At 36.8% G+C, this 14,322-nt stretch overlaps 1 protein-coding gene across 3 annotated transcripts in view; it reads left to right on the top strand.

Annotated features, from left to right (window-relative positions):
- The window catches only part of CSMD3 (CUB and Sushi multiple domains 3), a 935,029-nt gene that overhangs the window by 896,837 nt on the left and 23,870 nt on the right, over positions 1 to 14,322 (top strand). For all 3 annotated transcript variants that reach the window (XM_037048422.1, XM_037048421.1, XM_037048420.1), the window contains 2 exons: positions 3,141 to 3,314; positions 4,935 to 5,008. In XM_037048422.1, coding sequence (XP_036904317.1) covers positions 3,141 to 3,314; positions 4,935 to 5,008 — 248 coding nt within the window. The remainder of the gene's footprint in view (positions 1 to 3,140; positions 3,315 to 4,934; positions 5,009 to 14,322) is intronic.

Here is a 14,322-nt window from a genome sequence, read left to right as displayed (position 1 = left end):
GAGGACTGTGGCATTCCCACTCGCAACAGCCTTTTGAGCGTGTTCTATGTGTATTGCCTTGTGTTGGAATTCCATCATCTACTTCCATCTATTTCTTGCAAGGGTTCTGTTTTTCCTTTTTTTTTAATTTTTAAAATTTATTTAATTATTTTTCAAGTAGAGTTTTCTGCCTATTACTCCCATCCCATCCCGCTCCCCGTGCTCCCCCCTCCCTCCCATTTCCACCCTTCTCAGTTGTTGTCCATGTATCCTTTATATTTGTTCCTCTAAATCCCTCCCCTATTTCCCCTAAAATTCCCTCCCCTCTTCTCTCTGGTCACTGTCCGTCTGTTCTCTATTTCAGTGTCTTTGGTTATATTTTGCTTGCTTCTTTGTTTTGTTGTTTAGCTTCCTGTTAAAGGTGAGATCATATGGTATTTGTCCTTCAACACCTGGCTTATTTCACTCAGCATAATGCTTTCTCCTAAGTGCCCGTCAGTGAATGAATGGATCAAAAAACTATGGTACATATACACAATGGAATTCTACGCCGAAGAAAGAAAGAAGGAGCTCCTACCTCTTGCAAGTGTTCTGAAATAGACACTATTCTCCGAAATAAAACACTCATCATAATATTATTTTAAAACATTTCTCAATAATGATGTTTTATTTTTTGACCTATTAAAATACAAATAATAAAAAAATTCTTGTCATTGACATTTAAATAATAATAACTATACAAATATAATAGGGCTAACTTTGTCCCAATTATTTTACATATATAATTTTACTACATATAACAAGACCTCTGGGTAAATATGTTCAGTCCTGACACTTTAATAGATAATGACAGTTGGGCTCAGAGATCAAATAGTGAGGACACTGTCATTATTTAGGGAACAGGCTACATCATTATGTGGCCAACGGTCACACTGCCAGGAAGTGACTGAATATGCATTCTAGTTCAGAGAAGGTCGACTTAGCAGACAGTTCTCTTATCCATTGAATAGGCAAGTGCATTCATTCAGATCTTTATAAAGAGAAAAGTCTTTTTAAATCTGTTCAAAGCGTGTCATTTTATGTTACAATTTTTGTCATTGTGATCTGAAGCCTTTGAAAATAAACTGTCTTAAGCCTCTAAGCCTGACACCCATAGGCAGTTTTGTTTAGGACATGAAAATCTACAGACAGAAACAGAACAATGAGCATGGGGACAGCACTGGGGAGTGTGAGTGGGTGTGTTTCTCTTCTTTCTCTTTTGATTAAGATGTGATTTTGAGGTAAGTGACTCAGCGGAAATGTATGTGTAAGAGAAACTCTTCAAAAATGAGTTGCGAAATAATTTGGCAATAGAAACAATGCTAAAGTTAAAGTGCCCATTTGTAATGATCCCTGAGGAAATCACTACTCAATTTACAGTGTACTCAAGATGTAATAGTAAGACGAGGAGCCTGGCCTGGGAGCCTAGGGTTTTATGTTATATTGTTAGAAGTACTTGTATATATTAGAAATGGTGAAAATTGAAATAATATTCAGTAAAAATGTTTATTTTACCTGTATTACTTTACTCTCAATTTTTCCATCAACTTATTTGATTTTATTATTTATTATCACTTTGAAGTGTTTAAAAAGGAAAAAAGTTTGTAAAAAAAGAGTGTTGAAAAATTGAAGTCTCTTGTAGTGTCTTGAATTTCAGCAAAAGTCTTTATTTGAACATTGAGCTTAAGACTGAGATATTCTATAATTAGGACATTCATTCATTCCAGTTTGCCCGGAGCATTGCTAGTTATTCTTCTTGTCCCCATAGTTGTCTGATTCAGTTAGAAGCTCCCTTTCATTCCCAAAAGGGCCTTGGTTTGGATAATGCATTTTGTGATCATCCAACCTATAGCCATCTTAGGGCAGAGTTTATGTTTTATTGTTGCTATTTGTTTGCATTGTAAGAAGATAAGTTTTTAGATGCAGAATCTACAAATTAAAAATTGAGTACATTTAAAAATAGTTAAAATGGTAACTGATTATCTGTCATCTATTTTTAATGCAATAAAATAAATTGGAAACCTAGTATACAGAGGCCTTGGTTATCTACCAGGTTTGAAACCATCTGATTTTACTCCCTATGACACTGCAGCGTGCTCACTCCATTCCGGACTTACTGGCCTTACTCTTCCTCCAACGTGCTGGCAACACTGTTTCCTCCATCTGGAATGCTCTCCCCCGGGATACCAGCATGGCTAAACTCCTTGTTCCCACAAACCTTTTCTCAGAGACACCTTCGTCACCCTATTTAAAATTCCCTCCCAGCCCTCGCCATTTATCTCATCCATGCATCCACAGTCCTGATCTCCTTCTGAATATTTGTCTTCTTAAGACATTATCACCTCCCCATACATTATCTTTATTAATTGTGTTTAATGTTTGCTTTCTTCACAAATACAGGTGATCCACAAGGGCAGGAATCTTAGTTTATTTACTGATAAGTCCAAGCATCTACAACTATCTAGAATACTGTCTTTCAGTAGTTAAAAAAATGCTATTAATATGAGAGATCAATGAAATTAATTAATCAAAAAGATTGAATGGAATTATCTAGTCAATTGGGTGAAAAATCCTGACAAGTAGATCCCTTTAGATATTGTAGACCATTGAGTTTCCTTAGTTTTGTGTAGTTTTGGAATCTGATGGTCTTCTCCTAAAGATAAACACTCAAAATTCCCCACAGTGTTTTGAAGAGGAAGGCACCAAAACAGTGGGGTGTATGCTCTGTCAGCAGTACACTGGGAAACAAGTGACCGTGCATTTTACTCACAGAGCACTCTGTGAGTATGACCTAGATGCCATGGGTTGATTCTCTCTGACACAGCTATCTGAGGAGCACATGCCTTTTCAGGGTTACATTCAACTTTGCAGCCTGTATGTACAGATACTGTGTGGCTTGATTCTGGTCAATGTTAAAAAAAAACCCTACAATTATTAAAAGGATTGGGTGAAAAACATCTGAATCAGACTATTTTTTTAAAATAGTATACTGAGTTGAACATTCAGTAGTCATGTAGACAAAAGCTAAAAAACGCATTGGGATAAATTGACGTGGATAGCACCGTTTACTCCAATGCGTTCTAAATCTTTGTTATACTTGTCTTTTTTTTTTTTCACTTCAGCAAAGTTTTGTGGTGACCCTGGTATACCTGCCCAGGGAAAGAGAGAAGGCAAAAGCTTTATCTACCAGTCAGAGGTTTCATTCAGTTGCAATTCGCCTTTCATATTAGTGGGATCAAGCACCAGAATATGTCAAGCAGACGGCACTTGGAGCGGCTCGGCACCTCATTGCATAGGTAACATCAGTGAAAGGCTGATCATGCTTCGTAATTTTGGGTGTAATAGATGGTAGTGACATTTAATGGGTTTCTTTAACCTATAAGCTAGATTTGACTAAATATGAAAAACGAATATAAAATATAGAAGAAATTAGAAGACCCTGAAAGTGAACATTGGTAGACATGATATTACTTTTAACATGGAAAACTTGCAGAAGAAACACTTGAAATACTTTTTTTTGTTGTTTATCAATAAAATGAAAAAGACAAAATCTTTCCTAGTACTAGTGTTATTAACTACTAACATCAGTACGGATCTTTAGCATTAATAAAAATTATTCAAATGAAATTAAACTTGCTCCAAAAAATATACCAAAGATGTATTGATTTTAAAATGGCTCTAAGTTCATTTTTTAATGAATTAATTAAAAAATTATTATTTGTTTATTTTTAGAAAGAGGGAGAGAGAAAGAGAGGGAAAGAAACATCAATGTGTGGCTGCCTCTCATGTGCCCCCTACTGGAAACCTGGCCCACAACCCAGGCATGTGCCCTGACTGGGAATCAAATAGGCGACCCTTTGCTTCCACACTAAATCCACTGAGCCACACCAGCCAGGGCAAATGAATTTACTTTTTATTACATTTGACATACTATATTATATTAGAGTCAGGTGTACAATATGTTGATTAGACAGTTATATACCTTATAAACATGTGATCATTCCAAAAGTCTAGTAGCCATCTTGCCCCATACATAGCTATCACATTATTATTGACTCTGTCCCCTATGCTTACTTTACAACCATGTGACTATTTTTATAACTGGCAGTTAGTCAAGAACATTTCTATAATCCTAAAACTAAATGCCACCTTTGGCAAACTAACCAGATAACCTGTCATACAAACTAGCCAATTCAGAGATGCACAGCCCTACCCTTCTCATGCTTGAATCTCCTACAGATGTCAGTAAAATAATCCAAATAACTAAGTCCTGTGACTGGAAAAAACTCTTACTTCTTCAGGGGAATATTATTATACCTGAGATTATAATGTAGCAAAGTCCTTACTTAGACAAATATTTTATGTGTATATTCTTCCTTCATTTTTCTTTAAATTTTTATCCACAGAGTTAGTTGCATGTCAAGTGCTTTTTTAAATAAAGATTTTATTTATTTATTTTTAGACAGAGGGGAAGGGAAGGAGAAAGAGAGGAAGATAAACATCAATGTGTGGTTGCCTCTCATGTGGCCCCCACTGGGGTCCTAGCCTGCAACCCAGGCATGTGCCCTGACTAGGAATCGAACCAGCGACCCTTCAGTTCACAGGCTGCACTCAATCCACTGAGCTACACCAGCCAGGGCTGCACATCAAGTGCTTTTATATTACAGGGTTTCAGAGTTCAAGAATTGCATAATTTATCTAAAATGTAATTTACCTGAATTTCTTGTTGCGTTATTAGTAGGCTTCTGTCCATGGTAAAATGCTATTAGATGGATACTCTCGTGTTACAGAGAGTGTAATCCAGGGCCATTTCATTAAAGCTGTTATCACCTAAAATAGTTTTGTATGAGAGAAATATACATTTAGATATAACTATAAATTTTGAAGAAATCTTATGTTTTTAATCTTCATTTTAGAGCCCACTCGTACCTCGTGTGAAAACCCAGGGGTGCCACGGCATGGATCTCAGAACAATACATTTGGATTTCAAGTGAGTGCTTTAAATAAATATTTCCATTTAACATCAAACTGCATCATAAGGGCTTTATTGGTTCATGCACATGAAGTCCTGTTGACACAAACAGAGGAAAAGTTACACTTATGTCTGCGTTTAGGAACATATTTATAAAAGTTAACAGGCCTCAAATAGAGTTGAAGTGAAAGAAGAATAGAAGAAAAATAGGCTTCAAGAATAATAGCCTAACTGATCATAAGGGTAAAGGAGCATTGGGAATAGCTATGAGCATAGGAAAATCCATAAGCAGGAGGCAAGGGGGAGTAAGAGTAAGGAGGGGGTGGATGAGTACATACTACAGGAAGACGTGGGGACAATGAGGAACAGTACGGACGAACGAGGGGAAAGCAGAGGCCACTGAGACAGAATTACCTACTACGTAAAACTTGGTTGTTCGGTAAGGCAATAAGACTGAAATATTTTTGTTTGATAATGTGTATATAATACCAAAATATTTTTTACACATTGTCATTGATGTGAGAACCATCTGAGAAAATAATTTAACCATAACCTATTGTTACACGATACGTAGTTGCATGGTTGAATTACAGTTCTTTAGCACGCCCAGTCATGTGTGGCCGACTTTCTTGTTCTCTCTTTTCCAATTTAGATTTTCTGTAGAGATTCAGCAAGGTTTTCATTACAGGGCCTCAGGGGAGCCAAAGTGCATACTGATTCCAAAAGGAAATTGTCCAATTCCACAACACCCAGCCGCTTTGTGTTGCAGGGTTTTCAAATTGTGCTATTTTGTGTGGAATTCAGTGTGAACCTGAAGAACATCTTTTCTAAAGAGAGTATTCATCAAAGGTGCCATATTTGGGGCCTAAAAATACTTTCCATTTATCTACAGATCAGGCTCAGTATGGACACTGATTTGAGAGCATTTCTAGTTCCTCCAGTTTGCCTCAGGCCCGTCTAGATACTAAAAGTGTGAAAGAAGTGTCTCAGCCTCTATTGTATTGATGTTCTAGAAAACTTTAAATGCCTATGTACAGAAATGTTTCACCAGTTGATCTAAATCCTGAAACGTGGACAGTAGCTAAACAGCATCAGTCTTCCTCATATAGGCAAAGAAATTACAATAGAGTGTGACGTGGCTGTGGTGAGAGAGTGAGTCACTAATGGTGTCCTCACAGAGTACAGTACTGCGACGTTACTGTCTGCACACAGGATCAGGTGACTTTCTGAAAAAACACGGGTTCTTTCTCGTAAACTAGCTCTGAAATAATGGAAATAGAAATGAGCAAAATTGAGTTTGGAATAGTCATCTAATTAAATGGTGAGTGGAGGTGGAAGAGGGCATAGGGTGGATAAATGGGAATGGAAAAAATAAAATCAAAAGAATGAATAGAATCCTTAAGTCTGCATTTTAAGAACTCTATTATCATTAAAAATTTATTTAAAAATGAACTTAACTCTGAATCCATATTATTTGGTTAATAAAAATATATTAGAGCATTACATTCTATCTAGGTAAATATGAATAAGCTAAATTTTAAATATGCTAAAGTCTATATATAACTGTATTAACCTCTATTATAATTGCAAATGATATATTGAGAATGTTCAGTTAGAAATCAACTTTTGTACATGCATATGGCCAGTATATGTGTTTGTGTGTTTATGTATACCAATTATATTTACTATATATACAGGGTGGGGCAAGAGTATGTTTACAGTTGTGAGTATGCAAAACAGTGTATTCTTGTTTTATTATTTATTAATTATCGTACTTTCTCCATGCAAACTACTAAACCTACTTTTGCCCCTCTGGTGTGCACTAATTGTATTTCCTAAATCTGCAGAGAGCCAACAGAATTTTAAAAATTCTGATTCTAATTACTCTTAATTTATTAATATTCCAAATACGAATGGTCTTATATAACCAGAAAAGACATCTTTATTGGTTAAGAAAAACTTTTGCAAGTAACAGAAACTGTTTCGAGTGAGCTTAACCCTAAAGGCATTACATGCCACGTAGCAGGTAAGTCTGAGGCCACGAGAGAAGGATTCAAGTGAGACTCACCCAGCCCAGAATTTAGAACCTGGACCACAGTACTCAGTCTTTTCCACTCATCTGTGTTTACTTCATTTTCTCTCTTTGCATATTGGCCATATGGCCAGGGGTGTATCATTTCTCTTTACACTTCAGTCACAGAAAGTGATTAATTGCCTCCACCTCAGTTCCAAATTTCCAGAGAGAGAATCAGAATGTTCTAGCTTTTGTATCCACCACTGGTTTTATCAGGTGGCAATAGAGAGTCAAGCAGAAAGAGCTATAGGAACCCCACTTCTTGGAGGGACAAGAAAAAAGAGAAAATTATGACTGCAATAGCACTCCAATCATTTTCTTCTTTTTCTCTTTAATGTGTTCATTTATCCACTCTCCTTGCCTGTATAGATTTATAATACTGATAGATTTTTGTGGACATAGAAATAACTATTAACATATAAGAATATATCACCTTTTGATAGAGATGATGAAAATTCTAGCATTGAAAAAAATAGCATTGTAATTTATCTTTTTATCTAAACTCTCTAAAATTGTAACAATTTTTGCTAGAAATAGGCTGGCAGTGAAGGGAGTAGCTGTCAAAATGATTGATATAACATGTAGATTAATTATGGGATAAATGCCAAATATATATTTCATTAAGTGCTGTATCACTCTTTAAATGGAGATCTGAGCTTTGGAAGACACATTATTTAGATTTAGGACTTGTCACATATATAAGCTATATATATACGTGTGTGTGTGTGTATGTGTGTGTGTGTGTATGAATGAAATGTTTTGAATCTGACTCTTAGATGGTTAACCCCAAAATATTTAACACTAAAATATTTAACCCTAACAAAATGACCACGCTGATTGTGTGATGTCTAGTGCATAATCCAAATTAGTATGTAAGTACATTAAATGAGACAACTATGTTACTAAGTGTCTTATTATCTTTAAATGATGAATATGACAACAGAAATTTTTAAACAAAAAACCCATAAATTTTATTTGCTGTATTAAAATCTTATTATTATTTTTCATACAAACTCACAAGATACCTACAATTCAATTTTTTAAGAACCAGGAAACCCAGGGTTAGACATCGATGCTCAGTGAAAACCCCCATTTGCACCTCATCTTAAACATGCTATTTCTTTATTGTTATGATCCCACTTTTCTCCTTCAGTTCTATTAACCTTAACTTCTGTATGCCTTTTATTAGTAGTTCTCTCAGTTTTGGAGGGTATAATGTGCAATATAAGCATAATAAAAATACAAGTAGAAAACTTGCTTAAAATAGATTACAGAGAGCATATAAATTTTTGAAACCTTACCTATAAACATATTTTGAAAGTTGGGACCTATACTGTACACTCAAATTAAACAAATGTGTGATATTAAAAATAAGATACAAATGAATTCAGTGATGAATATTCTAGCAGAGTCATTTACTATGAAATATCATGAAAGGGGAAGGTAGATTTTATTTAGAAAGTTCTAAGTTTGTGCAAAAATTTCAGTTAATCCTGTATTTAGTTCTCTAAACTTCATTATTTAGGAACTGAGATATAACATTTAAAGAAGAAATAATGAGCTGAAAAAGATGTCATATGTACTAATTAGACATGAGATAAATTTTATAATGCATTTGCATCCAACATGCTGATTTGGGTTGATTTAAAGTAATTTTTATTAAAATACTGGTGAAAGTAAGACAATATGGATGATTGTTAACTCCTGATGTAAAAAGAGTTCTCAGTATTAATTTTCACATTGTATATAACTGCTTACACAAACAGAGCTCCTTACAAATCCTCACCCAGGTATATGTTCGGTGGTTTTAGAAAGAGAGGAAGGGAGAGAGAGTGAGGGAGAAAGAATATTATCAATGTGAGATCAACATCAGTTGGTTGTCTCCCATATATGGTCTGCCCCGGGATTGAACCTGCAAACTAGGTATGTTCCCTGACCAGGAATCAAATATGTAACCATGGTTGTACAGATATCATCCAACCAACTGAGCAACCTGGCCAGAGACAAATAGCACTTTTTATTAGTAAATCTTGGCAGGAAAACTTACATAAATTATTTTTCCTTAACTTCAAAAAAATTAGGTAATGCCAATTTTCATGATGTTGTTGTAACCAAACAAAAATGGAGTTTTTGGCTGCCTGTCTCCACAAAAACCAAACTTGTGAGGCAGAGGCTGGTGAAAAAATAAAAAAGGTTTTATTTAGGTTCTGCATGATCCAGCAGAATGGCGAACTCTTGTCTCAAAGTCCATTTCCTATTCCTGCCATAGAAAATTCCAACCATCCTCAGCAAGGCCAAGACAAAAGCCAGTGTCCAGAGTTCTTGTTTCACTTTAAACTACAGTACTTTGAAGCCTACAGGCAGCTGCTCGGAGGTCAAGCTTAGCTTGTTCTGACTGCTATCCATTTCAGGCTCCCTCTTTCAGCCTGCAGTGGAGCCCCGATGGCCATCTGCCATGCAGCCCCTAGGGATATATGGTCGTACACTCCTGGGAGAGAGTGTGGGAATGAACCAGTGAGTGCATCCGCAGGTGGACGAGAGAGAAAGATACAGAGAGTCCCCATCCTGGAGGCCTTAGCAGCCACATGGCACGTGGAGAGAACAAATGAGTGCGTCATGAGAATGCAGGGCATGAGCAGGAGAAAGAGAACTTCTTTGTTCTCCTGGGGTTGTATTGCTTGGGTGTGGGACAGACCCTTGGTGCTTTCCCCAAATGACCAATCGACTTCCCAAACCTTCACGCCTTTCAGGTGGCTCCACCTTCCAAACTGTCCCTTCTTTCCTTAGGCTACACTAACAGGCCTCTTTGGCCCAGCATCCCCGCCCAGGGCCACTTTAACTTCTAGGCTCAGGTGCCTGCCTCCCCCTCCTTCCCCCGCGCTCCTACCAAATGGGCAAGGGGAGCCTTTTTCCTATCTAAATTTCTTGCTAGCTTTTTTGTGCACTCAGTGCAAGAACCTCCCCCTGCCAACTTGTTGGCCAATTGCTGAGACTCCCTGGCTCTCTGACCGACCATTTTACAGTAACACTGTTACTTATTTTTTTTTTACAAATAATCAAAGTATATTATGCGTATTAGAAGTTATTTAGAGTCAGAAGATCTACCACAGCAAGTCAGAAAAGGATGGAGAATTATGTAAAGTATATTACTAAGTGGATTTATCACTGACAAAATTGTTAATGCATTAATATTTAAAGAATCTTTTGATGATTAATTTTAATACAACAAAGTCTGGATTAAAATTTAATTATTAAATTTATGTAATTTGATATATTAGATATTTCATGAGTGTGAACATGACAACAATCTGTTAGTCAATTTTTACTGATATATATATAAAATCTTTAAGTAGATTGTAGTTCCATGGTATCTAGTTAATATCTAAATTATATTTATGGTAACTTCAGAAAAGTTTACAGGAATGAGGAAAATAAGTCTTAAAAGTTAAAAAAAATGGGCTATTTTTAACAGTTTTCTTATATCTCACTAATATAAATGTTTGATAAAATTACCCAAATATACCCTTCAAAGAACAAATCACAACTAACCTTTTGTTAACTAACACATAGAAGGGGTATCACTGCACTTTCAAAAACTTATAGATTTATTAAATCTTTTAAAGTAATCAAATTTTATATTAAATTATTAGTCTCAATTTCTTCAGTTGATCCAACATTGTCAAGGCACTTTTCTAAGCTATTTGTTCACAGGATTAAGTAACGTACAGTCTCTGAACTAGAGAAGCTAACATTTTGGGATTTGGATCAGATAGAATAGTTGATTTCATAGGATGGGTAGAATATTAATAACTTGAAAGGTGCTAAGGAAGTACACAGTTTTTCTAGTCAGTTGCTGCAGGGAAGTCTTTCTAGAAATGCTACCCAGACTATATCTTTTGAGTAAGACTAAGAAAAGAAAGTTGGGAAAGGCATTGCATACAGGGAGAATAGCATGCAATTTCATGAGTCAGGACTGGAGAAATGGAGACAAGTTCAATGATTATGGTAATTGTCTATGGCAGTCTTTTCTCAAAGTGTGGTCCCTGACCAAGCAGCAGCAGTCTTCCTGGAAACTTGTTGGAAAAGCAGGTTCTGCTCAGTCAGAAACTTGAGAGGGGGGCTCAGCTGTGTCTGTTTGGTAAGTCCTTCTGGCGATCATGACATCTGCTCACTTTGGAGAAACAAAGCTCGCAGGAAAGATTTTGAGGCCTTAAAGCAGGTTATGTAAGTAGTAAGGGGAGAGAGAGAAGGTCTGATAAAAATTAGGAGGTAAAACTGTCAGTATTTGGTAGTAGATGAAATGAGGGTAGGTTTAGGGGTAAGAGGTAGCCCCATGAACCGAGATCTAGCATAAAGTAGGATTGTTGGATTGATAGACGTGATGGGTTTTGAAGAACCGTTTAAAGAACAGATTGCAGAATATGCATGATGAGCCACATAATCTAGGGTGTAGGAGAAAGTGAAAATCTGTAGTGCCACATAACACAACCTCAGGGAGTCTGTGGATGGCTCTGGGACACAATTCGAGGGACTCTGTTGCTATGGAATACAGTGCGGCAAGTGCTGCCTGGAGTTGAGCAATGTGGTAATTTTGGACGAAATGCGGCATTGAAGAGATAAGATATCTCCTAAAGGCTACAGTGACGGTGTTATGGAAGACATAGTACAAGGTAACTGAAAGGATAACCTTGGATATAAAAGAATGACTATCAGGGTTAAATGTTTCTGGCGGAGCATAGTTCTGGCAGATAATGAGATTATGCAAAATGGTGAATTTAGCTAGTCTTGGGGTCCAAATAGAATCTTGTATTAAATTACGTCACATTAGGCTTAGCCTCATGTTGCTTCTGCAGGTGGCAGTAGGATCTAAGGGGAAGGCAGGGGCGGGGTCTCTGTGGTAAGTCCTAAGAGAGCAATTAAGCATCTCAGGCTCCCGTTGGGGAGGAAGGTTGAAGTGGCAAACCCTAACTGCCCCTTATCTTATCCTCCACTTCTAAGCATTGAATAAATCCTTCTGGCTCTTCCTTGAAATATATTTTGGGTAAACAACTTCCTTGCCCCATCTCCTTCCAGTTTTCACCCACTCAAAGCTATAAAATGGCAGCTCCAGCCTCATAATCAGAATCACCATTCATCATTCATTTTGTTTAATAGTTTCTTCATGTGACAGCTAATTTTCTAAAGAGATTATATTCTATACCAATTTTACTTGCTCTGAAAGCATTAGCAAATTTGCTTCAATTAAAAAATGTTTTAAATGTCATACCCTGCCCTTTTGCCATTTGAGACCCTTAATTCTTACTGATGCCTGACTTAATAATTATAGCTAGAATTTATTTAAAACTTGTATGCCATCCCTGTGTGGAGTGCACTGTCTATCTTATTTTATTTCATCTTTAAGACAAATCTCAAGACAAAAAAATATTATCATCTTTATTTGTCGATGGGAAGTTAAGTCTCAAAGGTGAGGTATACATCATTCAAGTAAGATAAGACCCAAAGTTAAAGCCAACTATATATCCCTCTGCAGTCTGTTTTCTTCTGAAACTGTATTTCATTGCCTCCCATTGTACCCCCAGCTTCTCTGCTCACTGTGTGAACTCTCCATGTCAAACAATAAAATGTAGTCTCATTTTCGCTAAACTACATGATGTGTGTTTTAACCTCCATGCATTTTTCTCATCATTTACTTATATTTTCCATTGTTATTCCAGTTGCTCTCAGCCTTTCCTGTTCATTAAAATCACCTAGGGGACTTGTTAAAACACAGATTGGTCATTCCTACCCTAAGAGTTTCTGAGGCAGTGGGGCTGGGGTAAGGTCCCAGAATTTGCATTTTTGACAAGTCTCTAGGTGATGGTGAAGTGACTGGTCCTGGGCCCCCACTTTGAGAACCATTGTTATATATGTTTATCTCTATTCCGCATCCTTAAAAACTCAGTGCAAACTGCATGTCTTTCGTTGTGCATTTCTATTACCTTTACAACCTTCAGTAAACTCTTTTGCATCTAATATAATATTCTGTCTCCATATTCATTTGCATTTTATATTGCATTTTATATTATTAGTTATTTTTATTTCCATATCTATCTTTATCCATCTTTATTTATCTATCTTTAACTCTGTCAGTCTCTCTGTTATTCTACTTTGGACTTATATGTAGTTCATTGACTTTTTGTTGAAAGATTTTATTTATTTATCTTTAGAGGGGAAAGGAAGGAGAGAGAGAGAAATATCAATGTATGGTTGCCTCTCATTTGTCCCCTGCTGGGAACTGGCCCGCAACCCAGGCATGTGCCCTGACTGGGAATCGAACTGTGGTTGTTTGGTTCGTAGGCCCACACTCAATCCACTGAGCTACACCAGCCAGGGAGTTTATTGACCTTTTGCTGCCCATATATCTTCTCTATATTGTGGCAAAAAGTTTGGCAAGTATGTAAACTTTGGACACTCAAATATTTGATGATGATATGCACACAAAGAGATCTAAGTGTTTTTCTTCCCCCCCGCCCAGTTTTATATTATTTTATTTTTATTTTTAATATAGTTTATTGATTATGCCATTACTGTTTTCCCATTCCCCCCTTCACTCCCCTACACCCTGCAAACCCCTCCCCGACAATTCCCCCCCTTTCATTCTTGTCCATGCGTCACAAGTTCTTTAGATTCTGTATTTCCCATAGTATTCCTGCCCTCCCCCCATTTATTTTCTACCTACCATCTATGCTACTTATTCTCTGTACCTTCTCCCCACTTCTCCTCCTCCCACTCCCCTGTTGCTAACCCTCCATGTGATCTCCATTTCTGTGGTCCTGCTCCTAATCTAGCTGTCCTCTTGGTTTGCTTTTGTTTTAGGTGTGGTTGTTAGTAACTGTGAGTTTGCTGTCCTTTCACTATTCCTATTTTTTATCTTCCTTTTCTTAGATAAGTTCCTTTAACATTTCATATAATAAGGGCTTGGTGATGATGAACTCCCTGAATTTGACCTTATCTGAGAAGTGCTTTATCTGCCCTTCCATTCTAAATGAAAGCTTTTCAGGATAGAGCAATGTTGGCTGTAGGTCTTTGGATTTCATGACTTGGAATACTTCTTTCCAGCCCTTTCTTGCCTGTAAAGTCTCTTTTGAGAAATCAGCTGACAGTCTGATGGGCACTCCTTTGTAGGTGACTGTCCCCTTATCTCTTGCTGCTTCTAGAATTCTCTCTTTCATTTTAGTCTTGGCAAATGTAATTATGATGTTCCTTGCTGTGTTCCTTC

The sequence above is a fragment of the Sturnira hondurensis genome, unplaced genomic scaffold (genome assembly GCF_014824575.4).
Source record: "Sturnira hondurensis isolate 20B ecotype Veracruz unplaced genomic scaffold, ASM1482457v3 Scaffold0006413, whole genome shotgun sequence".
Classification (NCBI taxonomy): Eukaryota; Metazoa; Chordata; class Mammalia; order Chiroptera; family Phyllostomidae; genus Sturnira; species Sturnira hondurensis.
The sequence above is the reverse complement of the archived record's forward strand: the minus strand, read 5'-3'. Positions and strand labels throughout refer to the sequence as shown.